A 15,758-nucleotide genomic window follows, 5' to 3' on the forward strand; every position below is an offset into this window, starting at 1 on the left:
TGGGAATTCCCACTATTTAGATGTGCCTAGGCATGATAAAACTGACTGGTAAGAACATTTCAAAATAGCAATTTCTGGACCAGATCATGCAACTAAAACTTCACTTTTTGTAAATGTATTTCCACAGTGTGTGTTTGTGTCAGATCAAAACTCTAATCTGAAGACATTTATAAATATTTAGTATTTTAAATTCTCAAGCAAAACACTGCCTGCAATTGCCTATTGGCATTCAGAATATAGTTATTTACTATTTACTTACTACTTCTACTATTACTATTATGACTACTACTACTACTACTACTACATATATATATATATATATATATATATATATATATATATATATATATATATATATATATATGTGTGTGTGTGTGTGTGTGTGTGTGTGTGTGTGTGTGTGTGTGTGTGTGTGTGTTTGTGTCAGATCAAAATTCTAATCTGAAGACCTTTATAAATATTTAGTATTTTAAATTCTCAAGCAAAACACTGCCTGCAATTGCCTATTGGCATTTAGAATATAGTTATTTACTACTTACTTACTACTTCTACTTACTTACTACTACTATTATGACTACTACTACTACATACATATATATATATATATATATATATATATATATATATATATATATATATATATATATATATGTGTGTGTGTGTGTGTGTGTGTGTGTGTGTGTGTGTGTGTGTGTGAGAGAGTGAAATGTGGGATAAGGAAGGTCTAAAGGAAATGTAGAAGGATGTCTAAGCGAGGTTTGACACAAAAAGTCACATAATTCCTTGGCCTGTCCTTGTTCCACCACCATTTTCTCAGCAAAGAGGAAAGCCGTTTATGACCAACATGTAAACTGATGAATATCTTTTACACTTTTTACACATAACAGAGTACAGTGTTGCTATTCAGATATATGGACTTGGTCAGTATCTTCAACACATCTGCACAAAGATTGTCTGTTTCCCATCAGGCATGTTTGATTTATATCTATAGCTGTTACACATTAAACCTGTACCTTTCAAGTATATGAACTTCAAGTGAACTAAACATTACAAAAAATGCATTCTACCTCACCTGTGCTTCTTTCTTCTGTTGTGCTTCTTTTAATACAAGCCAAAAATAGAAATATGAATCATATTTTAGTGACTCATAAGATGAATCTTCATCTTATTGTATTAGCAAACATCAGATGTCTTGCCTTCAGTGTCTTTCTATTCTACTAAAACACAGTTGTACTGAAAGCCATCTGTGTTGCAGATGTTACAGATATTGTGTCAGGCTTGTCAAAACCACTCATGCATTTACATAAAGAAGAGATCTACCTATTCATATAAATAATTCCTTAGAGAAAATATATATATATATATATATATATATATATATATATATATATATATATATATATATATATATATATATATATATATATGCTGTACTGTATTCTGAGTTAGTTTTTTGTTAGTGTTCAGAAAAATACAACAATGCATTTAAATGTAGTCACAGTGTACTGTGACTCAAAGAGACCACACAGGCACTGATTACACTCACTTTTCAGCTGGCTTTGAGTGTCAATGCTACAGAGGGAAGAAGGTACACCATAATGGCAGAGCAAACACCAGTTCATCTGTATAAATCATGGCAATCTGGCCTTCATAGTGCCTTCTACTACTTTGACAATGTCTGAAAACCTATTTTAATTACTTATACTGTAGGGAAAAATGTAATTAGAGGTGAACTCCTTTTGAAGTAAGTGTTTTTATTGTGGTCTGGACAGACACACTGCACACTTTTACCGCAGAAATGTCGTCCTGCTATCTGCAGGCTCTAGGCTACACAGTTAGAAACCGAATAGCCCTGAGACACTGTAGCCTTGGCAGACATATGCCATACAGCAAGTCTATATTTTGTTTAAAAATTTTAAGAGATATGTTTCCTTAATTTACATGAAGTTTCATGTAGTTTACTTACAAATTACTATGTTGGCCTAGGTGTCTTTAAAGACCATGTGTGACATGGCAGCAGCAGAGGAGCCAGTGGAGCAAGTGGAGGTTGACAGGTATGTTTCTTAATACAAAGAAACAAGTGGAGGTTTACAGGCATGTTTATTAATACAAAGAAATAAGTGGAGGTTTACAGGCTTGTTTATTAATACAAATAAACAAAAGGCATTTAGCAACGCAGAGGGGTTTTGAAGGTTTTGTAGATGATAAAGAGGGTGAGGCATGAGAGTGTGATTGGTGGGAGTGTGTGTGTGTGTGTGTGTCTTCTGGATTGGGTGTTGACCAGAGCTTGACATCCCACTTAAAGGCCACAAAGAAAGCAGACTAAATGCAAGATGGGTTCCTGGCAGGTGGGTCAGGATTTAGGATCGAATTGTCGTGAGAGGGCATCTGCCTTGGTAATGTTGGAGCTGGATCAGTAGATGATGGTGAAATGCAGTCAAGAGAAAGTGGTCTGGAGGATTTTATGGTCCGTGATGATGACTGAATTCTGGGTGCTTTCTAAGCAATGCCTCCATTCCTCCAATACTAGCATGATCGCCAGCAGCTCTCCATCACACATTCCGCAGTTCCTCTCAGCCGGAGAGAGCTTTTTGGAGGACACCACAGGCTTCAACTTGGTGTTTACTCTGGAACGTTGGTACACCACCACTACCAGTCCTATGTCCGAGGTCTCTACTCAACAGTGAATGGCCTCGAGGCCTTGGAATGCTGTAGGACAGAGGCGGTGGTGAAGGCTATCTTGAGCACCACAAACATACTCTCCACCATGGGTGTCTACATAAGCTGGTTCTGTTTTCCCTGTGGAGGATTTGTAAGGAGCTGGGCCACACTGGGGGGGCAGATAGGGCCTCCTGGATATACTGCTCCATGACCCTAGTCTCCTCTTGGGAGACAGAACAGACACTGCTGACATTCACCACCAGCTTAATAGCATAGTCGTTGCTCCTGTGAGGTGGGAGCTGGGTAGCCTTGATTGAACCGAAAGTCATTGTATGGAGTTGTAATAGGGAAGTTGGAGTCTGGGCTCTCTATAGAGGTGGACCAGAGGAGCAGAGCCACAGATGTAGGGCAATGGGTTTGACAGAAGGACCAGTGGAGGATTTAGTCATAAAGCCAGGACATGAGTGGATTATGTGAGCCTAACTGAAGAAGCCCTAAAGTAACAGGGTGTGCAGGAGAATCAATAAGGAGGAAGGACAGGTATTCAGAGTGAAGGGCACTAATGGACAAATGGGATAGCAATGCTTCAAACAGGGAACCGGTGCTCACTAGCACGATACCCCAGGCTTTGGCTCTCCCTGTCATCTGACTTATAACGGATGCCACCTAGGTGTTGTCAGGAATAAGTAGCTGGAACACAAAGTACACCTCGCACTGAACCAAGAAGTCTTCACACCCCCAGGATCCTGTTTTAAACCTCACGGGTATATGGTAGGATTGGAACCTGGAAGATAAGGAGTTTACAGGCCTGCCCAGTGCTGACTGTGGGACTCGCAGAGAGCTTCCACGCAGTTGGCAAGCTGATCCATGCTGGCTCGAAGCTTGTGGATCTCAAGTTACTGCTCTGCCAGTTCGATATTTGCGGGCTCAGTGCCTTGGCCGGATACATACCACTCCCTGAGCTCGGTTCACCTGGCTCTGCATTCTGTGACAATGCAGCAACAGAGAAGCAAGGTGCAAGTGAAGGTTGACAGGCAGGTTTATTAAAATAAAGAACCAAAGGTGCTTAGCAACACAGAGCAGTTTTGAAGATCTTCAAGACTTCATTCATAAGAATTGTATAATGTATTGTTTAATATTGAGCAATAAAATGAATCCTGTAAAATATGCATCTTATAAGCATGACATGGTGAGGACTCTGAATTTTTAAATCTGACCCACTGCAGTGCTTCTTTGCTTAAGTATCCTACATTTCTAAGAGCAGCACTAACCTTGAACTGCATCTGTCACTTCCTGTAGTCTGCAGACTTCTCTAAGTAAATAACCATAATCTGAAACCCCCATTATTTACCATTATTTATGTATTTCAGAGAGATAGAGGTGAGCTAGGATCAGATTTCCTACTGTTTATGTGATCTTTGTCTCTTTGTGCTGTACTGTGCTACCCTGATCCAGAAACAACACTGGCTGAGGTTCCCTGGGACTGTGGCCTCAACCTCAACTATAGCCAGCTTGTAGCATTGAGAGTGGCTCACATGAGCCTGTTCATAAAGTAGTAACCATTTCCAGGTGCGCTGCAAAGCTCCATACCAGTCATCCAGAAGAGACTGTGTACTGCCGGATGGGTCATACGCTGGCATGTTCTAAAGCAGCTGTTCCTACTGGCCATAGCACAGCACAGTTATAGTCGTAGAGAAAACAAGGGTACCTCAAACCATCCAACGGGCACATTCCTGGGGGAACAAGCAACCTTTCAGGCATGTAAGCCTGAATTGCTGGCTAAATAGCTCACAGCTTTGCACAAATTTAAGTTTACAGGCATCAGTCTCTGTGCACTCTCCAAGCTAAAAATGAAACAGTGTAAAGACAACTCTCTTGCCAGCAAACAAAAACTGGCATAACAGAATATTTCAAAATAAACTAAAATACTGACATTGGAAAAGGTAGCTTGCATGTGCATGGTGATTCTGTGGAGATCAAAAAAGGGAGAGAAAAATGAATACAGGAAAAGACATGCCTCACACAAGCCTATGTCTCACGTAAAATAAAATGACAGATAAATGAGTTTTTGAGGCACTTCCAATACCTTTGTTTATTTGGTAAGAAGGAAATGTACAGATACGGGTCCCTTCATAGTGAGTTCTACAACTACACACAATTTCAATGTTTTTTTTTTGTTTTTTTTACCAAAACCTTTGCTACATATAAGGACAGAAATAGCCAAGTCTTTGAGGCAAGCATTAATCATAATGAACAAAACAAAAAACAAAATTCAGAAAAAAGTATGTATTAGCAAATTATTGCTTAAATGAGTAAAGGTTGGCAACAAAATAAAAGTCATGCGACATTAACTTAATCATATTAAAATAAAATTACTGGTCAAAATAAAGGTCTCCTCGGTAAGTTTTCTTTGATGGCGCCAAAAATATATATATTTTCAAAAAAACAAATCTGAATACGAAACGTTTCTTTCAAAATATACAATGCCACCCAAAAAGCTGATATTCACCAATTAGGTGACAGGCCACATACATACAAAAGGAGCCATGTTTTCATTAAATTTGGAATGTAATGTTAAGCAGTCTGTAATGTCTTGCTTCTGTTATGTGCAATCTGCCTCGTTCTCATATTCCTGACAAAAGTACAAAAATAGTCAAATTTACAACTGTTAAACACACAAGGAAACTGTGAAAGTGAGTCTCATTTAAAATGGTCATTTGAATTTTATTTTATTAGTTATGAATGAAATTCCAAGAGGAGCACATAAATATGGAAACTGGGGGAAACTGCAAGCTGTTTTCATCTTTCAAAATTCAAGCCTGCATCGAGACTTTTCATTGCATACTGCCAAAACCGGCACATTAGGACAACGCCTCTTCATGGTGCTACAGAGCTGTAAGCCTGAAACATTACCAACATCAATGCAATATCGCTCTATAGACTCAATGGACAGCTGGAGCGCCTGTCTAAAGGAAGACAGTGTTATTGTAAAGGTATATTATGATGGCGGTGAGGGCCACCATCTGGAGCCATCTAAGCTATTAAACCATTTTTCCCATTTTAAACTAAAGGATGGGAAAAGAAATCCCTTAAATTTCCTTCAGAGATCAAGTGTACCACTGAGGAACAGTTCTTTGAATAACATAAAAACTAGTTCACTCAGTTGTTCTGGAATGCCATGTCACGTTGAGGAATAGCTACAGTACACATTGTAACTTAGGTTACAAATCTTGTAACCAGTATCAGGCACATAAAATTACAGATGTGGTACTGCTTTACCGCATGTTTGTGGAAACTGTAGAGTCATAGCACTAAGGTGACAAAGCCATTGAGAGGCAATTAAAAGAAAGAGGGTGAGGTCTGAGAGGTAGAGCACATAGTGTTACTGAAATAGTCATGAACAGCAAACAATAAACCTTTTATGCCACTCCATGAAAATAAAAGTTGGGTCAAAGGTCTTCCAGTTTCATTGGGTCAATCCCAGGAAACAATTATATTGGGCTTCTTTGTTATTTCAATATTCCTTTTATTTTCACCACCCGAGGAGTCAGCCTTTGGGTTCCCCTGCCAGCGAATGAAGACACCAGCCACATCTGATATTTGCAAAACCTGGCAAAACCTGGCAACCATCAATGAGCCATGACACACAGTCTTGGTTCTTGGTACTGTAAATTGTATTCATCCACACACAAAGAGCCACTGTTGTCACGCTGATGCTGAGCTATAGGTCTCCAGCTATTCTTTGTCCCTAAAGGGAATGTTTATAAACTGAGACCACCAAGTCTGGTATGGAATAGTGATCTGAAATCATTCTACACAGTGAGTTTTTCATAAATCACAGTCTCTGAATATGTAGATTCTCCAATTTGTTTTGATTACAGTTCTTAATGAGTGTACATGTTTATCTCAAAATCTTGTAACACAAAATTAGTTTCAACCTGTGAGCATAAGAAACTGATTCAAAAAATAATATATTTCTAAAATTAATTAATCTTAATATCCATGACCTGTTCAATCATGTCAGCAATATGAACCCAACCCTGTTTCTCATGGTACAGGACTGAGAAAGGAAGAAAGCCCATTTGTCCATAAAAATAAAAGGGTAGAGATTGCTCCTGCAATTCATGTTCAGACAGAGTGTCCAGGTTGAGAAGAAACCCCATGCATGTAACAGACCACAAAAAACAAAACACAAAGGGGAGTAAGGTGTAGGCGTGCTCTCCTTTACCTTCATCGAGACTGTGAAACCCAATGACAAACACTGTAGAGAATGCAGAAGGGAAGGAAGTTCATATCCATAAGGAAAGACAAAATAACAAAAAATAGATAGTTCTGCAGAGTTATTGTTCATTTCTGACAAACTAGGACAACCCTTTCCGCATTTGTTTCACTACTCGGTGTGAAGTCCATTTAATTCCCTCAAGTCCTCATTTGGTGAAAGCGGCCACCACGGCCCAGAGCAGCTCATTGCTATTGGCCTTCATGCTCTCGCCTTCCGGCTCCAGGTCCAGCAACTGCCGCACCCTTTTCATGGCCAGATCGTACTGGTCATCCAGGAGTGGCGCAAATGCGTTCTCCAGCACATCTGAGGAATGCGCCAGGAAGATGAGGGCCAACAGGCGCTTGTCCATGCGATTCGGGTCATTCACCCACTTGTCCAGCACGGCCTCCTGCACTTTCTTGATGAGGCGTTGCTTGATGTTGCTGTTGGTGAGTGGGTGCGTCGTCATGTCAAAGAGCAGGAAGTTCTGCTTCTCGGTGGTGAGCACGCCCTTTTCCACAAGGTTCTTGGCTAAGCGCTCGCGCACATTCCGCAACTGGTAGTGGAGCTTCAGGGGGTTCCATGTCTCACCTTCAGGAGAACAGATCCCAATTACTTGAGTACAAAATTAATATAACTGGAAGAAATGCTAATTTTTTTTTTCCCATCAACCACTTATCCACCTTTCTGAAGATTCTTTGCAGTTGCACACTATGCTCTGCCATGTGTTTTACTTTGCTTTAAAGTAATAGACATATGATGAAACCTACCATGACTGGGTCTTGACCACGAATCCCACTGCACATAATTCCTATTTTATGTAGCTGCACCCCTAGAGATGTGTCACTATTGCTTGACAAACACTTTCCAATAATAAAATATACCACTCAACCAAACAGCAAAAAAAGAAGCATTTGGTAACTGCTTTGACAATTATAAGGATCAGACAGCAATTTTATGCAATTTTTTGTTAAAGGTATACAGGATCTACTGAAGTTTTTGGGCTCTGGTTTAATTCTGAGCAGATAGTTTAAAAACACTCTAGGGAGAAGGAGTTTCTTCCATGTTTAATGCTTTGATCTCACTCTTTCATCACCTAGCTTCCCATGGTGAGTAACTTCCTACTGAGCTCACAACCATATTGTCTGTCAGGGCTAGAACGCTAAATAAGTGATTCAGACGAGAGCAAGTCTGAATCTTATACTTCATTCTTAACACTCCTGACGTCTACCAACTCATATCATAAGGTATTAAACCTGTTTTACCAAATAAATCTAAAACTTTGACTATAGTCTCCAAAAGTAGTCCCTTTACTATGATAATTGTGCCACAGGCCAAAGAAAACCTCAGTCAAACCAATAATGAGTTTAATTATGGCAGTATAATGGTGCATGTGTTCATCCCAAACAGTTGTGGTATGCATTTTAGTTTGATGCATGCAGTCGTACAGAGAATGTGTGGTAGCCCAAGTGCGAACCTTAAGCTGTAAGCCAACAGTAACATGCTATGCTATGCATAGATCAAGCTTATTGCCATTGGACTGAATCAATGACCAGCCCCGAAATACAGCAAATGCAAATGACTTGTAAGAACTATAAGATCTGCCTACTTCTTTCAAATCTGCTGTGTGAAAATGTCTAATTTCCCAGTGATCTGAGTGGTGCACAGCATTGTAAGGTATGTATACAGAAACACACAAACATGCCAATGCATATTCAACATCACCACCCCGGCATTCAATCATGTTACACAGAGGTAGGCAAATGTAGCGTTAGGAGTCGTGTCCAAGGATTCTTATTGGTATAGCATGGGGCATTTGCCCAGATGGGGGATTGAACAACAGTTCCCCATGGAAGAGGCAGTGTTGTTACCCACTACACTATACCAACCAGCTAATCACTAGATCTAGGCAAAATAAACAAAACAAAAAACACCCCACCACACAAAAATACCCCAAAAAACCAAACTTAACCCTAATTGGGGGGGGGTTATACAACATTAGGTGAAAAACTAACTTGCCCTACTGTCTGTTTGAAATAAATTGAAACAAAAATTAAGCCCAATGCATTTGTTTTTTTGTGTTGCTTTTCTATATTGTAGAACAGACACTGATGTTCAAAGTTGCAGTTAAGTGAACTGTGACTTCTGCATACAGTCACACCCCTATTTTTCAATTTTTTAATGTTTTTTTTTCTTCCATGTCATGAAAACAGATCAGTGCACGTAAATGTTATGAGTAAATTAAGTAATACGCTTCCTACTCACCACTAAGAAGCTCAATCCAGCTCTGTACAGTCTCAGGTGGCTGGGTCTCTTTAATATGTTTCAGAGCCTCATCCAAGAGCACATCACCTGTTGCAGCATCAGACTTACAGATGACCTGTAAATATGCAGTGCCAAAGACATGAATACTATGTTAATTAAGCAGCTTGAAGAAAATACAGCAAATTCAAATTAGAATAATGATTACTTGTAGTACCAAACATATGATGATAACTTGTATAACTGGCTACATTGAGTGAAAAATATATTGAAGCGCTCCCTCTTGTGTCAAATTACTACCTAATGTATGTTTCATCTCAATGTACTGAAACATTCTCCAGATGGGATTGGCCACTGGCCTCTATCTGCTTCAAAAAGCTTGAGGTCTTTGCACAAACGTCACTGACATGTTATCAAAGCCAGGATTTCCGAAAGTCTTAAACCGCACTCCTGACAATGTCCCACCTCCCCCCTTCATAAACAACTGAAGAACTACCTATATTTGTTAATGTAACAAGGCAGGAACTATTATGAACTTGTACTGTTCGAGGGTCAATATATGTGAACAAGAAAAGCCAAGAGGAAGCCAGCCTGAAAGTTGGATTTGGGCCAAATACAGAGGATTTTCTGTTTCCACAGGCTCTCAGGTGATAGATGTGGTCCCACCTTTCTGGCAAGCAGGCTCTTTCTTCTCATGCCACTTGCCTCGAGCTGCAGCCTCCCTCGCAAGGCCAGCTCGATGAGCATGCATCCCCGCAAGCCCGACGAGATGCAGTCGTTCCAGAATGAGGTGTAGCCCTGGTCAGAGACATAAACCAAATGAGTCACAAAAGTTCTGAAATTAACAACAGTGAAAAAAAAGTATTTGTGGAATTATTTTCATATTAGTTACTGAACAAAGAGTAAGCAAGAGATAGATAGTGAGAAAGAGAGAGACTCACTGATATCTTCAATAACTGTCACTCCTACCATGCGGTCTATAATTGGTCCATCAAGAGGCATTTTACATTAGCCTTCATTTGAAACAAGCCAGGAAGACTAAGCCTAAACAATGGCAAATACTCAAATGTTACACGTTCACGGTAAAAGTATGCACTCCACAGTAACAGACACATGACTGTGCATGTAGCATTAAATATGAAGAAACAGAAAAAGATGAGCCAGCACAGCATTTTGCACAAGACTCCAAAACTCACTTGGATTTCATGTGTCAACATTATTTCAACAATTAAAAGCTCAGGATCAGAAGAAAGAAAATAATGTTATTTCAAAGCAGCTTTGCTTGTCTTGTGCCACTAGTTTCTAACGATACAACTGCAGCGTCATGCTTAGCAGCGGTCTTTGCGAGGGGTATCTAGTATTTAACAAAGCTAGCTTTGTAATGGCCTAGCCAGCTCGTGCAGAGAAAGTTACGCTGGCACAACAGGCTTCTTTCAGGGTGCTGGCACCATAGCCGACCCCTCGCACATAGAGTGGAGTTCTTAGTGGAGTATGAGGACACTTTGCTGAAAAATGTGAGCTTATAAATTTACCAAACTATTTATCCATTAACCATTGCTAATCATGCGCTTGTCTGCAAGCTATAGTATTGTGGGTCTCTGCATCAGCAAAATTACTAAAAAAGATTTATTAAAATCTTTTGCAATCCAGCAAATGTTTTACATTTCAATTAATGCATCTGAAACACTGCAAATAACTGTAGCACAATAGTTACTTTGAAAGACTACATAAAGTGCCTTTTTGTTACTTTTTCATTTTTGAGTTTGGAATAAGTTAGTGTGTTCTATTAAACTACTACAAAGGGTGAATACTTGCAGAAATTGCTTAGAAAGTCATACAACACTTGCTGTATCACTAAAAAAAAAATAGGCACAGAAATTTTTCTACCCATCTCCCCATTTAGTATTTCTCCAAATGAGCAGAAATAAACCTGTATGGTAGGGCCACTAAGGGGTTTATACAAATGCCATTTCAATGTTTAAACTGTTACTGATCAAATATATTGCAATGGATCCTAGTTATCAACAGGTACTCCCAGCAGTGCACACAGGACTACTAGGTACTTTTGCATTCTTTGTCATGAAGCAATATAAGCACAAGCCATCAGTGATTAACTACAAGGTGTACAAGATAGCCACCTACAGGAACTGTCTATACTCAGCAGGTCATTTGAATGTATGTCATACCACTGCAATGATAAGATACATTAGGTACAAAAGTATTCTGAAGAGTGATGACAACACAGAAAAATAGAACCCAAATTTCCATATACTGCATTTTATGTACTGCAGTAATATTCTGAGTTTGCCATAATCCCCATGCACATTAATTTTTTCATAAAAAAAGCCCACTTCATTACTTTACACTGAAAGCTCACAGCACAAAATAATAAATACTGCAGCCTTCTTTATTATCAGCAGTGCACACACCAGTATTGTAATATGAATTAATTACTGACATATTTAGCAACGCTGGTAGTACAAGCCTAATAGAGGAGGTTTTAGAAATTGATACAATCAAAGATGCAATCACACATACATCTCTCCACCTCACATTTTAGGACTGTATAACATTTTTAAAGGCCACATAGAGGGCCATTATACTCAGTAATTAGGTCAAAATGAACACACACATTGTTGCAGGATTCAAAACTTCTCAGTCACAACAAATGTTGAGAGCTTTAAGATTTAACTGAAGTTGCAATGGACAGTTATATGAATCTTTTAGTTGCCTTTTCTTTGTGAGTGTACTAGGTAGTTTCAACATGCAGACATTGTTCTTTATACAAGTCTAGCACATAGAACTAACAGTTAGGTCCATTTCACGTACCAGACGGAATCACACCAAATAGCCTTCCTTATCTGAAGCAGAACACCACTAAATGCAGATCTCCAAATGAAATAAACTGCCAAACCATGCACAAGCATGTTTACAAAAATCATCAGCCTTTGTACTGTTCAGGTGCCTGCTCAACTGTTAACACTGGCTAATACTTTCATAGCAAAGAAACCAGGACACGACTGGCAGATATTATGATATCTTAACCTGATCATTTCCAATGTCATCATTTTTACTGTGCTCCTACTATTAAAAAAATGAAAACCCGACCTCAGTGACTGATTTTTTTTTAGGAACAAACCCAGCCATTAAAGACAACCTGGCAGCACACCAGCCTCAACAATTTAAGCAGTCTAAACACACAGGACTTACTTTACTCAAATTATATGCATTGTGAAAGTTCTAACTTGTAAATACATAGCTACATAGCTGTAGCCAACTTTTAACATACTGAAATCTCTTAACGTACATCTTCGAAAATCACGCTGCGTCTGTATTCAACATAGTTTGACTTAGTGTACTTGTCTGTTTAATTAAAATGTTCTTAAAGAAAGAGACATCAATTTCAGTTTTTTTTAAATGTAAAATATTCATCTAAATTAAGTAAACTTCACTCAAATACATTAAGGCAGCCTGTGCTTTGAATGGTATAAACAAATCAAACAACTTTCAACCATAATAGATACAGATTATGCTGGCACATTTACATTTACTTTGAGAGCCTAGACATTTTTGATAATATTCTTTCTTCTGTACGACTTTGCTAATTATCTACACGATTAATTTCGATGTTGTATTTTGCAATGCAATTATGCGTAAAGGGAAAAGACAAATCACTAAGAATCCAAGTGTGTTTGCGCACCCTTATGCTATTGACTAGAAAAAGCTAACTACCATGCTAGCTAGGTGACTACTGTACGCTAGCCACCTAGCTAGTTACTGAGTTACCAACAATAAGCTACAAAAAGCAAGGTTTACAAATGAGGTAACATCGACATGTGCAGCCGCCAATTGCTGCAATGATAACAGCTGACATCCTTTTACATGTTTTTATTTTTTACCGATCTAGTAGGAAGTAAAGATGCTAAGGAGCTACTGGTAATAGTAGCTAGCTAACTTAGCTAGCTATGTAGCGATGTTATTATGGTTAAATCAAAACTAAACAAACTACTGATCAGTTATGGACTACTCAGCTAGCTAGCTACCATGTTGTTCAAAACCTCGCTAACGTGTTACCTAGCTAGCATACGGTAATTAACTAGCTAGCTAGCTGATGGGATGAGTAAAATTGATTAGGAAAAAAAATAAAACCTCGCGGTCCTTTAGCCCCAAAAGCAAAACTTCTTCCATAAGGGTCAATCTGGTTTCTTTGGAATCGCCGCTGTCCTCTTCGTCTTGTTCATCTTTTCGGAGCTCGTACTCTTCTTCCCCAAGCCCCTTATCCTTATCGGCCGCGGCACCACGAGAGGCCTCGGTCCGTCTCTGGACAAGGCCTGAACTCCGCTGGGTCAAGGAAGTCATCGCTAGCTGTAACACAAGTCCTAAACACGACAGAACCACCACCCTCCCAGACAATTTCTGTCTGAGATTGGAATATTTTATTTAGTCCGAGACATAAATGGTCTTTAACTGACTGTTAACAAACCACAGCAAACGGAACGTGTGTGTGTATATATATATATCTCACTTCTTCAATCCTTGCTAAGCCTCATCAAATTAGCTACAGTTTGCAATTCTCCCGAGTTGGTAAGAAGGTCTAACATGGCGACCAAGGATGACGTGATCAGTGGATGTGGCATCAGAGCTTCACAGGTATCTAAAGTCTAACAAAAATGTACTACATGGAAATATCTGGGGGAAATCCGAAAAAAAAAAAAAAAAATCAGGGGAAAAAACATGATAATAATAATAGTTATAAATGTTATTAACTTCAACTATATATAAATATAAATATTTATTTATTTATAATATAGATTTAAAAAATAGAATATTTTGCTTCAGCACACTGCAGTTACTCCCTGGAATCTTCTTCAGATATGTTCCTGTATATGATGCCTGCCACTTGGTTGTGGCGCCTTTGCACAGTGTGCATTTTGGGTCATGCCTAGTGTGATATGCCCCTGCTTTGACTGACTTAGTGCTTAGTGCTTGATCTTGTGCTGCCATTTGCTTCTGTGCTCTCCTTCAATCCCACCTTTTCCAGCCATTTGCCTTATGTTAGCCACCTCTGCTCTCTGTCCATGATACATTTAATGGAGGGGCTTATCGCACTATGGCATCTCCTCTGCTTCTAGTGGAACTTTAACCCGCACAGACAGTAGTGTATAATGGTTTATCACTAGACAGGAAGTGTCTAGTTTATTCATCAATCATTGTTATTTTCATCAAGATTTGGCAAGTTGAGCCTGTTGGCTGGTTGATTATTTGAAAGCAGCAAATAACCAGAAGCATGTCAGAGATCCCTTATGTATATGAGTGTTATTAAAATTTCATAAATCTTTGTTGAAAACAATCAATGAGCTGTTCATCAATCAGCTGTAAGCTGTTCAGAAAAGTTGTCCCCCCCCTTTTTTTTTTTAGATTGTTAGATTTAACCTTTTACCATAACTTTTACATTAGCTGTTTAGCCAACAGAAAGCAGATATTCATTTTGCATACAAATTATATACTCACTGGCCACTTTTTTTTAGGTACACCTGTTCAACTGCTTGTTAATGCAAATATCTAATCCACCAATCACATGGCAGAAACCCATTGCATTTAGGCATGTAGACATGGTCAAGATGATCTGCTGAAGTTCAAACCGAGTATTAGAATGGGGAAGAAAGGTGATGTACGTGACATTCTTGTTAGTGTTAAATTGGCTGGTCTGAATATTTCAGAAACTGCTGATCTATTGGGAATTTCATGCACAACCATCTCTAGGGTTTGAATAGTCTGAAAAATAGAAAATATAGAGAGAGTGGCAGTTATCTGGGCAAAAATGCCTTGTTGATGCCAAAGGTTAGAGGAGAATGTTCAGACTGGTTTGAGCTGTTAGAAAAGCAACAGTAACTCATATAAACACTTTTTACAACCGAGGTATACAGAAGAGCATCTCTGAACACACAACACTTCAAACCATGAAGCATATGGGCTACAGTAGTAGAAAAGCATACCAAGTGCCATGCCTGTTACCTAAGACCATGCCACTGTGGCTACAGTTCACACAGGCTCATCAAAATTGGACAAATAAGATTTAAAATATGTTGCCTGGTCTAATGAGTCTTGATTCTACAGTAACATTCAGATGGTAGGCTCAGAATTTGGCATAAACAACATGAAAGCATCGATTCATCTTGCCTTATATCAATAGATCAGGCTGCTGCTGCTAGTGGTATAATGCTGTAGGGGATATTTTCTTGGAAGACATTAGGCCCTTTAATAAAGACCCTTTAAATGGCACAGGCTACCTCAATATTGTTGCTGAACATATCCATTCCTTTACAACTATAGGGTACCCATCTTCTAATGGCTACTTCCAGCAGGATAACAAGCCATGTCACAAAGTTCCGATCTTCTCAATCTAGATCCTTGAACTTGACAATGAGTTCACTGTACTCAAATGGCCTTCTCAGTCACTGGATCTCAATCCAATAGACCACCTAGAGGGGGTGTACCTAATAAAGTGGCCTGTGAGTGATGATCCAGTCCAGTAGTTTGCAAGCCACATTAGCAAAGTACCTGTCTAATAATC

At 39.0% G+C, this 15,758-nt stretch overlaps 1 protein-coding gene across 2 annotated transcripts; it reads right to left on the reverse strand.

Annotated features, from left to right (window-relative positions):
* Positions 1 to 4,722: 4,722 nt before the first annotated feature.
* Positions 4,723 to 13,799, reverse strand: golph3a (golgi phosphoprotein 3a). Of its 2 annotated transcripts, XM_027029058.3 has the most exons (5): positions 13,710 to 13,799; positions 13,334 to 13,604; positions 9,851 to 9,982; positions 9,188 to 9,302; positions 4,723 to 7,513 (listed from the first exon to the last, which is right to left on the reverse strand). In XM_027029058.3, exons 2-5 carry the CDS (start codon positions 13,541 to 13,543, stop codon positions 7,089 to 7,091), a joined length of 882 nt encoding a protein of 293 aa, XP_026884859.1. In that variant the 5' UTR covers positions 13,544 to 13,604; positions 13,710 to 13,799; the 3' UTR covers positions 4,723 to 7,088. The 2 variants fall into 2 exon arrangements, with proteins under 2 accessions (XP_026884859.1, XP_035385755.1); XM_035529862.2 differs by having other exon boundaries at positions 13,334 to 13,787.
* Between the last annotated feature and the right edge of the window lie 1,959 nt (positions 13,800 to 15,758).

Source organism: Electrophorus electricus, chromosome 5 (assembly GCF_041902795.1).
Source record: "Electrophorus electricus isolate QZ-2024a chromosome 5, ASM4190279v1, whole genome shotgun sequence".
Classification (NCBI taxonomy): domain Eukaryota; kingdom Metazoa; phylum Chordata; class Actinopteri; order Gymnotiformes; family Gymnotidae; genus Electrophorus; species Electrophorus electricus.

What these genes read in the sequence shown, in the direction of transcription:
- golph3a (XM_027029058.3), bottom strand. Translation starts at nt 13,543, where the DNA reads ATGACTTCCTTGACCCAGCGGAGTTCAGGCCTTGTCCAGAGACGGACC. An exon ending in TGGGGCTAAAGGACCGCGAG is followed by an intron (nt 9,983 to 13,333) that starts GTTTTATTTTTT and finishes GTCTCTGACCAG; the next exon opens with GGCTACACCTCATTCTGGAA. An exon ending in CTGGATTGAGCTTCTTAGTG is followed by an intron (nt 7,514 to 9,187) that starts GTGAGTAGGAAG and finishes GTTCTCCTGAAG; the next exon opens with GTGAGACATGGAACCCCCTG.